The sequence below is a fragment of the Manacus vitellinus genome, unplaced genomic scaffold (genome assembly GCF_001715985.3).
Source record: "Manacus vitellinus isolate BGI_N305 unplaced genomic scaffold, ASM171598v3 scaffold_20_pilon, whole genome shotgun sequence".
Lineage (NCBI taxonomy): Eukaryota > Metazoa > Chordata > Aves > Passeriformes > Pipridae > Manacus > Manacus vitellinus.
In genome coordinates, this window is record NW_021939471.1 from 11698703 (window position 1) to 11718940 (window position 20238).

The 20238-nt window shown below is 38.8% G+C and overlaps 1 protein-coding gene across 1 annotated transcript in view; it reads right to left on the reverse strand.

Annotated features, from left to right (window-relative positions):
- Window positions 1–421: 421 nt before the first annotated feature.
- The window catches only part of UBE2E3 (ubiquitin conjugating enzyme E2 E3), a 57291-nt gene continuing 37474 nt past the window's right edge, over window positions 422–20238 (reverse strand). Inside the window, exons 4-6 of the mRNA XM_018071912.2 lie at window positions 5950–6082; window positions 4024–4171; window positions 422–2941 (exon numbers count right to left, since the gene is read on the reverse strand). Coding sequence (XP_017927401.1) covers window positions 2844–2941; window positions 4024–4171; window positions 5950–6082 — 379 coding nt within the window. The 3' untranslated portion in view covers window positions 422–2843. The remainder of the gene's footprint in view (window positions 2942–4023; window positions 4172–5949; window positions 6083–20238) is intronic.

Here is a 20238-nt window from a genome sequence, read left to right on the forward strand (position 1 = left end):
GCTGGGACAGCCAGTTCCCACATGAGATCTCCTTATGCCAGATCATTGTGGAAACCAGCTTGGGCAGCTTCCCAGACAGGTGCATGTGTTTCCCCCACAAATCCCAAAGACAACAGAAGACGAAATGTCCATCCAAAATGGAGAGGAAGAGGGGATGCACAGTATCTTCAGCTGGTCTTTTCACAGAAATGTCAGTTCACTTTTTCCCAAATAGAGAGCCCAGTGACTGGTGATAATAAGATAGAACAAAAAATTAAAACTATACAAGAGGATCAGTGCCATGCTTTGGTAGTGTCCAGTATTCACCCCAGCACAGCCAGGAAGGAAATAGTTTGAAACACCAGATGCTCTTTGCAACTGGTATTTTGGATATATTTCCAGCAGGGATTTCTTCCCTCCCCATGAAAACAGACACACATTCTCATTTAACAACTAATTGATTTATTTAACAATACAAATTTCTTTCTACTGCATGGTTTAGCAGAGAGAACTTGAGAAACAAAATTAGCTTCTTTTCTTTTTTTTTAAAGTTTAAATGTTTACACAAAAACAACCTTTACTTCAGTAAATATAAAATTTACACACAAAAAACTACATTAAAAAAGAACATAATCATGACAAACCAACAAAAAAAAAAAAAAAAGGATGGGAATTCAGTGTAAAGGATCCAATTGCAAGGAAGGCAAGATGGGGCAACACTAACAAGGCATCCCATTTGTACACCTAGGTATCTGAAGTTGTAGGTACAATACAAAACCAAAATACATTAAGATTAGAATTAAAACCTGTATTTTTATACCATAATATATTATGATATAAATATCTGTAAATTCTGTAGGCAACACAGTTAATGTGTGAAATACATAGTTTGCTCTCCACTGGAAGGTCACTGGAGTGCTGTAGGAGCACCGTGTCACCCACGAGTGCACTAATGGTCAGCAGTGAGCAGACTTTGACGTCCAGCCCGGCTGTGATAGCCCCTTGTTTCTTTGCCAATCTGTGCTATTTCTCACACATCCAATGACATGATGAGAAACTCTGGTCACCTTCAGCAGTGATTTCCAGCACTTCATCTCCTGGCATTAGTGTGTTACCTGACTTAGGCATATTCACCTGCCAGATCCCATTTCTCATTCCCTTTTGCACTTTATAACCTGAACTCTAAAGCTATCTTGTAGCTACCAAGAGAGACTGGCTTCTAGGTTGAGATATTTGGGATATACAGTTCTTCAAGCCACCTTTAGGAATCTGTAGAAATATTTAAAGTAGGGTGGACAATTCATGGTCAAAGGTTATGTGATACAAAAACAAGGGACCTGTATAGTGATGGTTAACTTTAGACCTAAATCTTTAGCATTTTTTCTATTGCTTTAATATTTAAACTTAACATTCGGTTTTCATATATTAATTGAGCAGAGCATCTTATTGATGGAAGTGCTACATTATCTCCAAAACCACCACGTAGTCAGGGAGACTGTAAAGTTTAAAATTAAGTGTAAGTTTAAAAATCATTTAAAGAAATCAAGTCTCTTTCTTTTTTATAATCAATATTGTGACTGGTAACCTATAAAAGCTTAAATTATAAAACTATTAGTGACTCTACTTTTTAAACTGTATGTACTATAAAGCTGTATTTTTGTTACTTACAGATGTTAAAAAATTTCCAAGCCAGAAAGTGAAGGGGGAGAAAAGTAGTCTAAAATAGTTTTGCAGATTTTGTTTTCACTAACAAAGGTTTGTTTCCCCCCAAACTGTTTTTGTGTCATAAAAATCTGATTAAATTTATTCTACTCCTCTCTTTTCTGGGCAGATGATACAGTGTTCAATCATGCTTTGGAAGACCTTTTTCAATGGATAACTGTAGTTCTCTAGATCAGTAAGTCCAACTTGCTTTACTCAGAAACAAAAGCACCAAACTATCTCTAAACCTGGCCCTTGTCCTGCAAAAAAACTTTGTAGCAAGACTGAGGCAGTCTGTTCTGAGAGCAAGACTGGCCCTGAAGCAACCAGCTACATTAACTTCTGGAGCAAGCATATGCAATGCTCTCATTTCAACTTAAGAAAAACCTGAATAGTACTAAATTTAAGAAAATTGTGGAAATTTCACTTGTTCTGTTAAAAACAAAACAGGGAAAACTTAAACAATCCACAGGTGTGCATTAAACATTTAATAGCAAACCCTTGCTTATGTATATTAATTTAAAGATTATCCACAGGGATCTGTGATACATTGGCCCTGCCTTGTTATTATAATTAAATTTATTAAAATATTAATTTAAAATAGGAAAACAAAGAAACTACTCCATGGGGAACATGTTTATTGTGTTTGAGATGATACACTGGGTGCTCTCTGAGCTACAAAGGGAAAAAGGAAATCCTTTCATTACAAACTGACAAAGGTAAAAGTTAAAACAGTTTTCACAACAGCATGTACCACATATTGGAAATAGATCTGGGTTTAATACAAATGACATAATTCCTAGTAATCTACAGCTACCTTTAATAACTTCATACAGATAATGAATTAGGCTAAAATGCACTATAATATTTGGTTGACTTCAGGAACAGTATCCTTAGTACATCACAAAATACATTTTGATATCCCAAAGAAGCAAGACTTGCAAGTAGGCATTTTAAACATAACTAATCTACAGCTACAAACTTCTACTCTTGATAGCATTTACCTTTTTGGGGGGGGCAGTATCCCAGTCTTCAAAAGGATAAAAGCAGAGTAGAATCAGTATAACATATACACAGAAGTCCGTATTGTAAAGGCTATAAAGATTTGTTGCACACTGCAAAGTTGCCTTCTGCACCTTCACACTGCACAAGTAGTTTGTCATTTATGTTGCATATCTCTTGGTCCACTGTCTGGCTATCCTGTCATGTTCTGCTCTGTTGGTCAGGTACTGAGTGGCTATGCTTCCAACCAGAGGGTCAGCTGCAAAAGGCAGGAGAAAATGCATCAGAAACCATTAAACAACTAAAACAAAAAAACGAAAGCAAAATGAACACATGATTTGAAATACAGCATCCTTTCCAAAATATAGTGTTTGTTAGATCAGAAAATGCTGTGAGATATAGTGGAGCTCTTATCATATGACATTTCCAAGAAAGCACAAGAGGGACAATGAACAGAGAAAGAAAACAGCAAAATCTGTTGTGGTTATGTGCATAGGAATGAATCTTGCCCCAGCCAGGTGCTCTGCCTTCACTCCTGTGGAAGGGCCGCTGCATGCAGGGGACATTCAGCGAGTGCTGCCTGGTGTACTCCTGTCATAGACTTGTACAGGAGTGTGTGAGGGCATCAGACCTGCAGCACCACACCGAGGGGACACAGTTTGCTTCAAAAGTCATCAGACCTTTGTGCCAAAGAAGCTCATCCATTTCTCCCTGACTATGACCACTTTCTATAAATGAATTGTCACCTCAGCACTCTTGCTCGGTTCCTGCCCTGACTGCAGACAATTAGCATTCCTTGTGTAATGACACTGGTGGCACAGTTGTTGCTGAGAAACTGTACTGCTACCAGAGGAGTTCCATCCCTCCCAACAGGAATAAGGAACTCTCTTTGAAAAAGGGAGAAATCTCTCTGAACACCACCTCCCTCGTACTTGCAAGATAAAACATTTTAATTGCTGTCTTAAGAGAAGAGACTTCCTATGGCCCCTTCTGACATGCAGGATTTACGATTTTTTAACTCAAGAGAATGTTGTTGCTTTCCTGGATTGACCACTCACTTGCTGGAGCTCCTGCAATACAGACCTTCAATGACATCAGCTTATTTTCTCCATCAAACCTTTGGAAAAAAAAGACTTAATGCTATTCACATTCTGTTGGGCTATTGGAGTGAAAAGCACCATTAAATGTGGGACACCACATCCAATCAGGAGTGTTTAATCCTAAATTTAAAAAATACTAAATTTTATTTAATCTGCATGCAATCAAGTAGGCAAATTACATTCCACAGCAATGGAGTCAAACAACTAAGAGCAGACACCCAGTGAACTATCAGCTCCTTACCTGGGTTGCAGTCTGTCAGAAGAGAACAAATAGACAGAAGAACCTTTGAAATAGTCAAAGCAGGGCTCCAGTTGTCTTTCAGGATGTCCAGACAGATGACTCCCTGACTGTTGATGTTGCAGTGATAAATCCTGGTACGGAAAGTAACCTGGAATCAGAGCATGAGAGACAGGGAGAGAGTCATTCAGTGCTGCCCAGGGATGGTGCCCCTTGGCTCTGAGCAGCCACAGCACCCACGGTGCTCCCAGTTCTGCAGAACTGCTGTGGAGGCAGCTCCACTCTGCTCATCTTCTAAACCACAACTGTTTGAAAGAGGAGTGAGCATTGACTGCAGCCATGGCTGCCTTGAAGGAACCTACCATTAAGAGATTAGGTGCATAAACTGCTTTCACACAGGCCCTCTCTCTGGTACCCACAAAAAATTTAGGACCTACTTTATAGTACTGTAGGTATTTAACAAACACACTGGCATGTCAGGAATGTTCTGATCACAAATGTAAATTTATTGTGGTTTCTGAAGGTGAAGATATTGACAGAATTTGTCTGCATGTGCAGTATTAGTTGATCTTTTTCTTTCTTTAAAAATCATAAATACAGACCATGAAAATATTTAAAGAATAACATTTAAAACTCAAGTATAGTATTTTTCTTGTTAAATTAGCAATGAAATATTTGTCTTACCCTTCATTAGGCAGGATATAATATACAGCCAAAACAATGCTATTACAGTAACTAAATCCATCCTGTTTTTAAATTATTTCAGACTAATATCGATAAAGCATGTGAGCATTATTCTGCACAAACAATTATTTGAGTGTTTTAATTACATAAAGCACAAGAAGATAAGGAAATTTTTCTTTTTCAAACTGATGCAGTGGGGGAAATCCACAATGTTTCCTGAAAATTCAAAAATTATCATGCTCTAAAAAAACCACCAAACTTCAAGATTTGACTGAGGAATTTGTCTAAAACTCTGCATCACTTCATTATAACATTCTTATGTCAGAACATATTAAATGGTGTGGGTTTCAGAGACGTGTGAGATACATGGAGTGTATATTATTCTTTATGCTGTAATCGCTCTGGGAATGAAAAAAGGTATTTGATTTATAACAATGTTAGAGCCACAAAAAACATTAAATTGTACAATATTGTGTGGTAGAATGTATTTAGTTTTGTGAGTGTCAGCAGTGTTTTTTCTGGTGACTCAGTCAAGAATTTGTAATTCAGCAGTAAGGAAGGGGAGAAAGGAAAACTTTTAACTTCTTTGATATCCATTAATAAATTATAATTTGTTAAGTGTCCATACTATTTCTGAGCAAGGAATTGACATTTTAGTTTAAGTTAGGATTAGTTTAATTTAATAAAAAGAGCTTTTGCTTAAAAATATTATCAAACAAGGGTGCTGATCTTAGCAGTAGTAAATAGACATTTTATAATAATGGAAATCATCATAGCAATTTACCCAATTTGAAGTCACAATATAACACTCTAGTTGTCTATGTAAACTGATTTTAGCTTTTTAATATTTTGCTAAAAATTACATGACAATATTTAATATAGAATCTGGCTTATAACATAAAGACTTTATTATACATATATTTTAGTAGCTGGAATGAGAAGAAGCAAGAATAAGTAGGTGTTGTGTTGTTTTCTACTACAATTAAAATTTCTTGAATCTTACCTCTTGATCAGAATTATCATCTCATTTATCACTTGGTGAAGCTTGGAAACAGACTGCGGTAATGAGGAAATAAATTAGATAGAATTTTTCTGAGACTGCAAGCCAAGATTTTGGACCTTGTAGTTTTCAAGGGACCATAAACAAATCTGATATTCGGAAAGCGATGTGCACTCACTTGGCTGCAAGTTACATTCTCCTCATCTGTGAAAAAATGGTAAACACAGCAAAACCCTTACCCTTACCTTTGGTGGCTTGAATGGATAGTCAGATGAAAATGTGATATCCAGGAAAAAAACGCCTCCTTCATATACAGAACCTGGAGGTCCAAGTATAGTAGATCTCCATTCATAAATGTTATCTCCTTTAGGACCGGCACTGCGTAAAGAACAAAGAGGAGAGAAAAAGAAAGTCAGATGTATCTCAGTGAGAGGTATTTTATGGATTTTCTTCTCCATTCCATTTTGTTTTATAAAAAACACCTGCCTATCTTTCACATCTGCCTAATTTCCAGCTGGTTTCAGTAGGCTCAGTGTTTTACACTTGCACAAAAGCTGAGTACACTGCAATCCCTTTGGAGATACAGTAATGAAACGGACTGATTGTGATCTACTGGATTTTCACTGCCTGAAACAGATCCCCAGATCTGCTTTCTTGAGTATGTGGTTGCTCTGAGGTTCTACATCATACCCTTCCAGTGACATAATACTCATACACAAAGGAGTTGTACATCTTGACCACATTCATCTTCTCCAAGCATTTAACAGATCACACTTTCATAAAAAATGGGACTTTCAAGTATATTGATACACATTTATTGTCACTTGTTTCATAGGCCAGAGTGAAATGTTACACCCTTGGGCAGCAACACCAGGGAAGGGAGAGAGAATCAAGTAACATGGAATTGTGCTTCTTACAGCACTCAATTTGTCATTCCAAATAACAGTTTTCTTCAGGATATATTTGTGTTATGCCTCTGGGCAACCGGCAATGAGATGAAGAGCCAAAAATAGTTTATTTTAAGAAGTACAATACTGAATGTGCTTCTCACTAGGGGAAGGGTTATTGCATAATTAATTATTAAAGTAAAGCTTTGAAAGAAAGGATAATGAACCAGCATTTTCTTGACTTATGAGTTATCATTAAGGTTATTATCACACAGTAACCATCTAACCTTCTTGCAAAAAAACCCAAAAAAAAACCAAAACAAAACAAAAAAATCAAATATGTAAGCAAGTCTGGGTAGAAACTAACCTAACCTTCCACAAAAGGGCCTAAATTCAACATCCTGAGATCCAATACTGACTGCTACGGAAAACCACACAGCTGAGCTCACACAGACATGGTAGATTCATCACATCTATGCAAGTAAGTCAGTAACATAGCACTGTAAAAGATCCTTTCAATTCTCCCCTCCTCAGCATCTTCCCAGGCACCACCTACATCACACAGACAAGTGGTGAATCGTCCTCATCCTTCCCCCTCTGTGCTCCCAAGGAACAGGCACAGAGGACTGTCATATGTGATTGCACATGAAGCAAGTGACAGGGCACGGCACCACACTGTAGCCTGGGAGTTTCTGGATTATGGAATTGCTCAATACTCAGAGGAGCCTCCCTGCAAGCCCTCCAAGTGTTAAGGCTCCTCCTATGTAAGTCACCTCACATATTTGTCATACATATGTTTGCAGTCTGTAACACGGCATGTTGGACATTCATCCTTACTGTGTAGTCAAATGTGGAGACAATCATCACAGACAAGGAATATGAGCAGTCTGCATTATGCATCTGCAATCCCCACACCAAAAATTTAGCTATTTTTACTTTAAAATCATATTTGAGAAAAAAACCAAAAGCTGAATTTGATTACAAATTCCCTTTCAATTCATAATTTTCCAAGATACTTTTTATCTTGTAGACATTTCATGTATCAGGTCTTTCATAAACAGGACAAAATAATCATGGAATTTGGCTGACATCCTATTTAATTAAAAACAAAAAATTATTTGATGAAGCAGTAGCTATTTTCCTGTTGCCAGAATGAAAGTGGGTAACAATGGAGTGCTGGCCTCCAGGGCACAGCTAGGAAAGAATAACTACAAGTGATGTCAAAATAAAGTTTGGAGCTAAAATCACTCATCCTACCTTACTATTTGCAATGCATGCATACAAGTGGAAGAAAGATATTTGATAATTTTTAGGAAAAAAAAGGGAAATCCAGAAATAAAGAGGTCCATTTTTGGTGATATAATGAACCATTTGTACCCTCAGTTGCTCCAAAAGATAATTTTATTCATGCTCCCTAAAAAGCAATTAGTGTAAGAACTGAAAATATTGGGGCAATAATGACAATATTTAAAACCCACACAGGCCACTGAAATATTTCAATTAATTTTTGACACTCATCAAGCTTACAGCTAATTAGTATTGTGCTTGAAAACCAAATTTCTATGGAGCAATTCAATTTCAGCATTATATGTCCTAATAGTTTAATGCAGAGTTTAATGCTCTTGCCCTGTGTGTCAGGTACCTTTCTTTCATATACCTCTAACAGCTGGATGCAATTCAATCAGATTAATGAAATAGATTACTTAAATCAGTGATATATTTCAGCCCAGTGAATCACTCACAATTAAGTGTGGTACCAGTCCAGTGCCAAACTATCTGGTAATCACTTGCCAAGTCAGAGCAGGGGCATCTATCAGCTGGTAGCCACAAGCTAAGTGCAGTGGCTCTCTGCCTGCTGCTATCTGCTGTTCCCTTCCACTACCTCTAGCAACGCATAAAAGGATTGGGCCATAACGCGAGAAAGGTAACAAGGTCTCAATCTTGTAAGAGGAAGAAAACGCTGTGTTTGAAACCCATCCTAACTGCTGAGGAAGAATTTCTGCAATGTCACAGAAACATAAAACTATAACAGTAACCACACTCAGGTACAGGAGAAAATTTTAAACATTAAATCATTACATCTGAATGAGGTTTGTGAAATTTCTATTTAACAGCTGGTGTCTCGCTGTCAGTGGTGTAAAAGGTACCCCTGCTTCGTTAGCAGCCTGAAAATCACTGCAATTACTACATTATTGGTGTGAGAAGACACACACAAGACATCACAGTTGGCTCCTACAACCTGTGTATTTCCACTAGGGATCATCCTCAGCCAGCCATACTCGACTTTGTCTTCTGTATACATATCAAGGTAATCTCTTTTGGAAGTAAACAAACCCACACTCTGCAACTCAGCAGAAGATACCAGACCTATGCATTGCAGTCTTAACCTCTGCAGTGATTTCCACGAGGACAGGACAGTGGGGTTACACTCACTTGGATGACTGTAGGCAGAGCGGAAAAGTGCAGTCCTGCCTCAGGCCACACCTCGGTTGAGCACAGAGCTGCAAGAGTGTCACTGCCTTGACTCTCCTGACACCCAGCAGAAATACTGTCCTCTTGTTGGGCACTAAAGAGGCACTTCTAGAGGCTGTACTTGAGCTCTTCATTCCCAGAAGCTCTCCTGATGTTCAAGACATTCACTGTCCTATTGCAAGCACAGGCTTCAAGCATCTCACCTTAAACCCTGAAAACTATGAGTGACAGCCTAGGACTCTTTCTCACTGTCTGCCACATTGGACAGAACACCCCAGGCAGAGCATTACAGTGGGGAGCTTACATGGTTTTTTTCCCCCTTCTTCTTTCGCCATGAAAAGACGCAGCTCCTTATGACTTCACCCATGGAATCCATATGGACACAAAATTATCTCCTAAACACAAAATCTTGATGGAGCAAGATCATTGTCTGATGACAACCTCAGTGGTTCGGCCACACAGCATACCTGTGCAGCACACTGTTAACAGCCAGCTGTCCTACATTAGCTTACAGGACATCACAAATTCGGTAAAGGCACCAGCAGTATATTCTCAATAAAAAACCCACTTCCTTAATTTTTTTACAATATGCACTAAAAAATCTCAGACAAAATAACAAAGCAATTTAATTGAAATGAAAAAATATTATTTGCAAAATTAGGGGGATTTACTTCATACATTAAAGCTGGATTGATTTTTAAAAATAGATAAAGTTAACTGGTTGCATCTGCTTCCTAAGTAAATATTCATTGTGCCACTTTACTGAGGGATATATACCTGATCCAGATAAGACAAAGGATTTATAACCATGCCCTAGGCAAGCTAGTCCACTGAACAGATTTAATTTACAAGTGTGACTTCAGATTGTGAATTTGAAAAGGCATGAGGTTAAACTTGAGAGGCCCGTGGGTTCACACCAGGTCCTTCAAATCTAACTCTGCTGAACCCTGGCTCTCAAGTTTCATGAAGATGAAGAACAGCTTTTCCAGTACAGTGTAATGAGCATTCACACGGATGCAGCGGCATTCACACCAGAAAGAAGCCTGTTAAAAGCCCTGATGCAGAGGTTACAGAAATCCAAATTCAGCTTTTGTTACAATTCATTAAATCGAAATGCATTGAAGCTGCCCATATGGAACTAGCTGCAGGATGAGAAACTAGGACAAGAAATTTCCAATCTACATGATGCTAGTAGCATGTTGCTTTCTGCACTTGCTAAATTTGCTTCTGTCAACAGCACTCCTCTGAAACACGGGGCTCTAAATTTGGCAACAGAATGAAACTTCACAGTACTGAGACTGCGATAATTAAGAAGAAAAAGGGCGAAGGAAAATGTAATTTAGCTAGATTTGATGTTAACTCTGTGTTATGCTTTATTATGATAAAGAATATGGGTCTGTAATAGGGTACAATTGGGGGGGTGGGTGTGTTTGTTTTTTAGGAAGCTTCTGATAGTGAACTCTGTCAGACCCTAAAACAGTCTCATGTCATTGGTACCACAAAACTAAAGTACTAGTCTACATCTCAAGAAAATCATCGGAGTGCCTATATAGCACAGATTAAAGTGGTGGAACATTTTCCCACATTCTCCTCTCAAAAGCTCTGCCCTTAGGTCTGATACCCAGGCAGGCAGAATAATAGAACCACAAAGGCTGGAAAAGACCTCTAAGACCATCACAAAGGCAGCAGCTAACAAACCAAATGAGGCACCTGGAGTGAGAGTTAGGTAGGAAAGAGCTCCCTCCATCCTTCCCAAACGTTTATCTCAAAATGAGATTTAGCAAAAGTAAAATCCCTGAAGCTCTTCACAGTCTGCTCAATCACAACAACTCTGTCACAATAGTATAATTATAATTTTTACAGCAATCTTACAGTGCTTTAAGAGAGGAGAAAGATTTTTTTTATATTTTTCTTATTTCAACTGAAGATACTAAGGAAAGGAAGAAGGAATGCCCTCAGGTACGATCCACAACCTCGTGCTTCATAATGCTACATAGTGAAGTTCTGCAAAATCCACAACACAGCTTCAGAAACTGACTTTTACAAATCCTACCATAAAAAAGCACTCAGAACGTTACCAGCACAAAAAGTTTTGTTTTGGACAGCAATGTCTCAGCTAAAGCTGTTGGATGATGTTCTAGTTCAGTACCACACCACTAGAGACTAATGGGCCTGCAACAGATTCTGTCAGCATGTACAATTTAGACAAATACACAGATCCCATGTATAGTGAGTCTGTATACCTCACCATCTAAGCTTCTGAGCTTGATGGACTCATTTCCAGTGAAAGGAGAATGCCTCAGGTAACTCCAGCTTATCACAGAGGTGGAGATTCATATCTACCATGCAGGATATCTAGTGTAGATGCTAATGCTTGCACCTCAGACTTCCCAGACAATCAGGATAGAGATCAGTGACTCTGCAGCACAAGGAACATCTAAGTACTCCCTACAACCAAGGTTCACCATCTCCCTCTGGTGACACCTACTTTTCGCTGATTGCATGGGGAGCCTGGCTCCTAACTCAAGTCACTAAGCTCAGTACTAGAGAAAATCCTCCTCACCCTCTATGCAGTGAGAAAAGGTTGTCTAGCTCTGTTTTCACACACTATCTTGTAGTACACTAGCCTTTTATCTAGCTACAGATACACACTGTCATGATGTTGGTAATTAAAGAACAAAAAATAATCTCACCAAAGGATCTCTGTCTGGTGCAAGCTGTCTGAGAGTTATTCAGTGAAGCCTGGAGAGAGCAAAAATCACTTACCACTAGTCGTAGTTTAATGTTAAACATGGGAAAAGAAAGATGCTCAGATTATTTTCTTGCTTTGATATTTTCAATATCTTCTAGAAAATTTGTCCACTACCCTTTTTTACTTAATTCTCCTTTTCCAAGTGTGGAGGTATTCTTGTATTTTTGGTTACAGAGTGCAAAAAAGAAAATGAACATTAACTAAAAGGTATAAGTTTGTGGGTGGCTTTCAGCTCTGTGACCTGTGTCAAGCATGCACAGAAATTTCCATTTTCTTTATTTTTCAACACCTTGTTTACAGGGCTCTCTGGAGTACTTATTCTTAGTGTTCATATTATCAGCACCAGTGCCTAAGCTCCTCTGCTTACAGAATCTGGATAGTACATCCTCTAGACACAGAAACCATACTGGTTTCACTGGCAAGAGCTACAAGTATAGCAATAGTTTTAGGACTACAGCATTTTTCTAAGGTTGGACACGTGGGTTGTCTGTAGCAATTTATCAAAACCATGTTGAAACGCTGTTTGATATGGTGCTCACTATTATTAAGGTTTACAGGTTACGTGCAATCTTTTACAAAGAAAAAATTTCAGTCTATTGTGTTCTTCATATAGCTACAACTGTTCTTATTTTACCTGCCACTGAACTACCTGCTACATCTGTTTGCCGAAAAAGGTTATTTACTGCTTCTAGCAGATCCACACAGGCTCTGTGGAAATGAGGACACACAGAGTCTAGTTCGCTCTAGAAATCTTTTCTTCTGTCACTTCCCTAAGGTCTATCATGCCCTTAAGATTGAAATCTAGAAATTACTGTTAAAAAAAAAATAAAACCTATTTTTTACTCATGGATCCCCTGACACTTCAGCTGGTTGTAAAGCAGTGCAGGACTTCTGCCTGAGGACATGGTTCACTGCAAAGCAAATCCAACTTAAGAGCTCCTCCTGCCAGATCAAAAGCACCGTGGCTACTCAAAGCAAAGTGCTGATCCAACCTAAACTAACTTGGCCAAACTGTACACATTTGAAAAACATCAACGGATTAGCTTTGTGCTTAATCACGTACCAGTTGCTCTCGTGCAGCCAGCGTAGGGCATAAACCTTAGACTGTGTGCTCTTAGAAATGTAATCATGTTGCCTCTTTGGTTCACATCAAATTGTGCCATGAGGGGAATCTGACTGAGAGCAGATCTGCTACTGGTCATGCTACAGAGAAAGACATGTTTTAGAACCTTCAGTGCTAAACTTGCCATTAGTAGAAGAATATACACTGTTGTTACCAAACGAAGCTGAGTAACAAATCATTTGCTAATTCCATCAAAGGTGTAATATGTAGATAACCCAAGTTATGTAGTTTAGAATGCTGTCAGTTTTTCCACTGCCAAAAGCCCCATTAAATTAGTTCATTGCTACAATAGCTCAGCATTACTTTCCTCCTTGTAGCTCAGCATTACTTTCCTCCTTGTACTCCTGCTAGTTCCTAGGACTTTTCTTGCTACTCTTAAAAGTCTGCTCAGCTTCTTTCCATTTTCCAGAACAACTCTAGCCAATTATGGAGGCAGAATTCTTGTAATTTTTATTTTGAAAAATAACTAATCCCAGAACACAGTTTGCTAAATTAAAATAGGAACACTGAATTTAAACCATGTAACAAAATGTATTAGATTGCTTCTGTCTATGTTCTTGACAGAGGAGTTGTACCCAGGCAATACACAAAAAAGTTTACCAAACATGAGTTGTTTATCAAAACAGAAATCTCAGGATTCACAGGCATGAAGAAAGTTCCTGCTGAACATTTGGTTTATTTTAAGTAACTTGAAATCTGCATACAAGTCCCTCTCACGTCTACACAAGAGAAATTATCCATTAAAACACAGAGCAGGACAGCCAGTAAAGGGAAACATTTCCTGCTACTTTGCCATGTGTTTATAAGAACAAAGCTGTAATTTAGCATAAAATAAAAGATCAGCTCCCTGTAATCAGTGCTGAAACACCAATGGTACTAGTCCCAAAACGTACTATTTTCTTGCTGTTGGTATAAAGCTCAATTTGCACTAAGGCCAAATCACTCTCTTGAAGAAATGTGACTAGCAGCTACACAGTTCTGAACTCCCTAACATAAACCAAACTCATTTGGGATACAGGTATATTTTATTCTTCAATGTTTAGCTTCCATAGCGATTCTTGCAATTCATACTGAAAGAATCACACCACACCTGAGAAATTGTGCAGCCTTAGTTTAAGGCTTCTGTCCACAAACACAAAACAGAGGCGCTCAGACACAAGATCATTTGCCTAATGCCACCCAGAAAACGTGTGCTGTGGAGTGTGACTGCAATGTAAATCTCCCAAATCCCAGGCCACCACTTTACCCACTGGACTCAAGATTACATTATTAGTAGATCATTCAACGGGTCTGTGGCATCCACGTGTTTTAGACACCAGTCATCTCCATCATTCACTGCAAAATCTTCAGGTCAGAAAGCTAAGTGACACTGAGAAATCCAGTTTAGGATTTTGTACCAATATTTTCAATGACACCTTTAATGACAACAAAGAAAACTTATTACTCCCAACATCCTTTAAGCACACCCTTCAGATGCAGGAAGAAAGAACAGTCAAAAGAATTTCACTAAAGGCTCTAATTAATCTAAAAATACAACTGACTCTAAAAATGTAGTAAACTTGTAAATACTCATGCCTAGGAACAATAACTCGGCAATTTTCAACAGACTAAGCCTGGAACTTAACTAAGGTTGTTCAAATGAAATCCCCTGCTATCAATCTACCCCAAACATCTAAACATTAGGCAATTTCAAATTCAAAAAATCTTCTACTGCTCTGCAGATTATGTTTTTTTTTCTAAGGAAGGTACCTTCATCCAAAAATTGAAAGGAACACCTCTGAACAGTGCTTTTCAAGATAGAAAGCACATTAGTAATTTAGTGAATCACCACCATCTGACAATTCAAACCTAAAGGCAGAGTCTGTGATTAAACTTGTGAACAATGTTAATGTTGTGGAAAAACTTTTTTCTGATATCATAAAAGGATAAAGTGCAATTTACAGAACACAATTTATTCAGGTACTTCATGAAGGACCAAGAAATACAGAATAGCTGAGAAGTCTCCTTCACTGAAATGTGGGTGTATCCACCTGTCAAGAAGATGAACACCCAACATGCCTGGTGCTCCCACAGCGGCACCTCCTCCGCCGCCTCCAGGATGTCAGGGATTGGGCTTCTCCTTCACTTCACAGCAGTGGAGTTAGAAGTTGCCTTTTCCCCTCTCCTCTAAAAATATCAGCTTTCAAGTTCAGCAAAAAAGTTCCAGCTTGCCCACAAAAAAGTAGATGAAAGACAAAACCAGCCAGACAGATAGCCTGCTTGCATTACCACACATTAATAGCCTGAATAAGAAGCAGCTACTTAGGGATTTAATGACCTTTAATATAGGCATATTAGTTTTGTACTTTTAGTTGTTTCATACTAACTTCCCGAATGTTAACCCGTAGCAATCACTGAATATTTTCCTTCAAAGGAAGTCTGTATTTTCATCATCAAAGTTCTTGGTTCAGCCTTCCTAACCTTCTAGCACAGGTTTTCTCCCAAATGTAATTCTATCATTACTTTTAAATACTTCCTCCCTCTTGCCTTTATCCATTTCCACATCAGGCTGTACAGACTAACAAACCAGAAAATGCTGTGCCATAGCTCCCTGTGTCAGATGACTAACTTGACACCATAAAAGCCTAATGGAAATCTCTGTAACTATTAAAAGGCTATATTTCTCAAAAAAACCCAAAACAGTCCTTTCCCAGTTCGTACACCAAGGTCTTCCCTACATCACGGATACTTCCTCAAGTCTGGCTCCATTCCAAACATGCTTGGGGGTCACTATGTGGACTACTGAAATTGAAAGCAGTTACCAGTTTTGAAGGGGCATGAATCTGATTAGCCAAAAAACAAGAACTCTGTTCAACACAACAGTCAAATGTTTAGAAGGTCTTTAGTCTGGTTTCCACCACTGGTTAACAAAATTTCCTACATTGAGGGTTGATTAAATGAGGTTTTCACTTTTTTCCCCCCACAAGATTTGTGCTCTAAAATGAACATCAGAATTCTGGCTACGGGCTTTAAACTCTGCTTAAAGCAAAATGATTACAAGCTTTACATTCAATGCTGGGCAAGAGTTTATCATTGTTAACAATTTTTATATATCTAATCTATTACTTGATATTAGGTGGTTTCTTTTTTACCTTTGTACTTTCAACAAAACAATTCTGCAAATAGGCTTTTGTCAATCTGAATATATTAAAGCAAATCTCTGGGGTATAAACATTCCAGGAGACCTGAGCGCATGGTGACTGGTGCTGTCCCACAACCAATTAACCCCAACAAAACCAGTCCCCTCCCTTGACACCTGTAGTGGTGCTTGTGAAATCCCATTCCAAATTGCTCTGTGTGCTAAGTGGGTTGAGAAGTAATCCATGACTGCTGCCAGGATGCCTGGAAGCAGCAGCTGGCTGCAGACTGGCATGGATACCATCAGCACAAGAACTGCTGTAGTGGAGAGTAGGGCAGAAGTGGGCGATCCGCAGCAGCTCAACCTGAATTGGCCTAAAACATGCTGGAATTACTCTGCAAGTGCAATTCTGCATCTGCAGTGTTCTATTTATAAAGTAGAGGCTCAGGATCCTCTCTCTAATTCTTCACCATCCTACTCTGTTCATGTGGTAGGTAAGTTGTAGAGTGACCCAACACCGTGAGCAGTAACCATCCTGTACCAAGCATAGGGCAGGCTTGACTGGGGTGCTAAAACATTAGCCCAGCAGTGTACACTTCACTGAATATGATTATTTGGAAAGTTTCAAAACAAAAGCAGTTGGGGATAGGAATCTGTTTTGTATAATGCAGAACTAGGCACAGCTGAAGAAACGCTCGGTACAGAGAATATATAAATGTAATTTGTGGATAAAAAAGCATTAAAAACCCCTGTGAATACCAGTTTTAGTTCCAGAAGCATAGCAATTCAAAGGAATAGAGAAAGCATCATGCATACAAATACACAGAAATCAATGTCTGATATGAGTTCATTTTATTCCACAAAGGTGTACTACACTAAAGAAAAATGTGAAAATGATAATCATTTCAGGGAAAAAAAAGTCAATAAACATCTAAGTGAAACAAGTCTCACTCAGTAAAGTCTGTTTATTGAAAAGCCAGATCCAGCCTAACTACTGCTCTCTCTAACAATATTAATTTAATGAGTATTCAAAGTAAATATTCTCTGTGGAGTGTTCGGAGCAGAGGCTGTTTGGGTTAGCCTTGGGAGAAGGGCTTTGCGCCCCTCCTCTAAGGGAGCTGCCACTGCTCAGGACAAGCTAAGGAATTTGTGACCTGCACAGAACTCTGCTGTAGACCTTGGACCACTGGTACCACTGGACTAAGATATGCTTCAACTTCATTCCAAGAAAAGTAATTTTCTCCCACAGCCCAGATTCCAGGCAGCTGCTTGGAGAGTGGCCGTTTACCTCCTGCAGTAGGATACAGCAATTCAGACCTGGGGCAAATCAAAAGCACATGGACAGCACTGACCCTGGGCGCAAAATCCTTCTCTCCCACGGCTCAGGTTGCAGTACCAGTTGTGCTGCATTCAGGAATCAGATAACGCTACAACACGGCCATGGAATGACTGTGATCTTAAGAAGAAAAGGCTCAAAGTGTGTATGGTTTTTATTTGAGGCTATAACCATGATTTATCAGTGGAAAGAATACGTTTAATGTCTACCATTGCAAAGTTCATCAGTTATACACTAATTAAGTATAATCTCTTCCAACATGTCCTAATATTATATATTGATACATAACTCCACTTCCTTCATATCCTCAGTCAGTATAATTTAGTGAACATCATTAACCACACATTGGCTTACATTTGCAATCTAGAAAAAATACTGTCCTTTCTGATAACTAATCTCAATAAAGCTTTTTCTTTGCTGTAAATGCCTAATTTTAAAGTGCAGCACTGTTAGAAAAATTAACTTAAGACAGGCTGCCTGCTCATAATACTTAACAGATTCAGAGTTGAAAGGATAAATATTTTTATTAGTAGTTAGCCTGGCGGGATTGATTACTTATGTACTGTGATTTAGATGCTTAAATATTTGTAACAACAAAAAAGTAGTAGTAAATATATCATTTAGATCTAACCATTTTGACTGCAGGTATTTAAGAGGATCAATATTCTGGTTTACAGACAGAATAATAAACATGACATGGCAATGACTTGATAAAAGTGACTGCACAGGTAAGAGACAGAACAGGGTATAGAAGTAGTCTCCAAAGTCTCTGAAATGTAATGTCTGAACTTCAGAAAACCCCACAAACACACCTTGCCCTATAACCAGCATGTAGACAGGTGCTCACAAAAGACAACTTACAAAACTAACTCAAATGGCAAGTTTTCTCTCTTGCTTAAGTCTTCCTTAATGAAACTTAAAAAACAGTAGCGGAAAATACAGTAGTAGCAACAGTAGTAGTAGTAGTAATAGTAATAATAATAACAACAATAATGATAATAATAACGAAAGGATCAAACTCTGTGGCCTGGCTCTGGACCCCTTGCACCCAGACATGTTACCTTACTTCCCTGGAGAAGGTTACTCATCAGGTGCCCAGCTCTAACAGCAGCCCCAAGCATCACTGGCATTTCGGGCCAGGCAGGGGGATGTAACAAGCCAGTCCCACTCCGGCAACTCCCAGCTGTGGTGCAGTCCCTGAGGAGCACAGCAAGCTGCTGTGGGGCAGACTGAGAGACTGGCTCAGGCAGGGAAAGCCATAAAGAGCTCTTTAACAGCTTGTTCCTCCTCCCCACTGCACCAAGCAAATGCCAGCAGAAAAGACAACCATGCCAACGGAGAAATGCTGGCATTTTTTTTGGTAGGAGGTAGTTTTCCAAAGGAGTACTCAGAGTCCCCTCAATAGCCCTTTGATAATTTGTGAACATAAAGATCTTGCTTTTCAGGGTTATGCTTCATCTCCCTCCTGTTCCCCCTCCAGCATAAGCAGAGCAGCTTTCACAGGGCAGGACTCCATAGGAGCTGGAAGCTAATTACCAGATGACTTGTAAATCTTTTCAATCTGCACAACTTCATCCAGTTTGCAATGCTTAGCATCAGCTCTTTTGGAACCTTTTCATCCTTACTTTTGTGTAACAAATTTTCAACAAGCCAGGAGTTCTTTGTTCTCTCCTAATAAAACAACCTAAAATGTTAACACTTCAGCATGAAATTAATGAACTAAACGCACTTTTCTGGAGATATGAGCAGAAGTACAGGCATTTCCAGATTTATGTGAAAATTTATTAATTCTGGAAAAAGTCCTTTAGGCTGTGTTTTTAAAATAACTTCAGAACTATAAAAATGAATACAAACAACAGTTGTAAATTATCTATGTGTTTTGCCAAACATATGGCCAGTCAAATGTTGTGCTTATTGAGGATAACTTACAGGAAAATCTTATAGGGGGATGAAAAGAGAAGTGGACCAAGTCAGACATTTGCTCAGATGCAACAGTTCTGTCCACAAAGTTTTACTCCAAGTTAAGTGTCAGTGGCAATGCAGAGGTACTCTGCAGAGCAGAGCATTCAAGTCTACAATTTACAAAATGGAAAATTATTTTCAAATGCCTCCTCTTGGGGAATATAGTGAATAAGCTGAAGAGTGAAGAGTTGGTTGAGTATTTCTGCTCCTGCAGTACTGCTGACACAGGAGACTCAGTGTGATATAACCTATTTTAGTGGGATACATACCAAGTAACTATATGGATGTAGTCTGAAGCAGGAAAATAGACCCCACTCACACGAATCCTCCAGCTGTCAGAGCTGGGAGAGGTCTGAACCAACACAGAAGAAGGCTGGTAACAACTCCAAAGGTGCAACTGGTTGCAGAGCAAATGCCTGACCATGCTCTGACTGTGCTATGGAAGAAAGGACGACTCTGAACTACCTAGGGAATGTGTCCTGTGCCCAAGGCCTAGAGGCTTTTTGGTAGTTGTACAGCAGGAACATCCTGTTTAACATCAGAGTTGTTTTATTGAAACCTTTTTGGACAAAAGAAACAAAGCAAGAACTTTCACCTTGGGCAAAACACACAGACTGCTAAATGCCACCTGCTCTGGAAAGACTGTGTCATGATTAAAACTGGAAGCAGCATCTTCACTTTTATTTGTACAAATTCTACCCTGTTATATGTTGTAGATTACATTGTATAAAAATACAGTAGCCAGTTTTAAATGTATTTAGATGCATGCATTTTAGCTAATAAGCCTCAAATACATTGTACTTCTTGGCAGTCGAAGATCATCTGCTACAAATAATAGCCTCTTTACCCCCTCCAAAAGACTAACTTAAGCACCTAAAGTATTG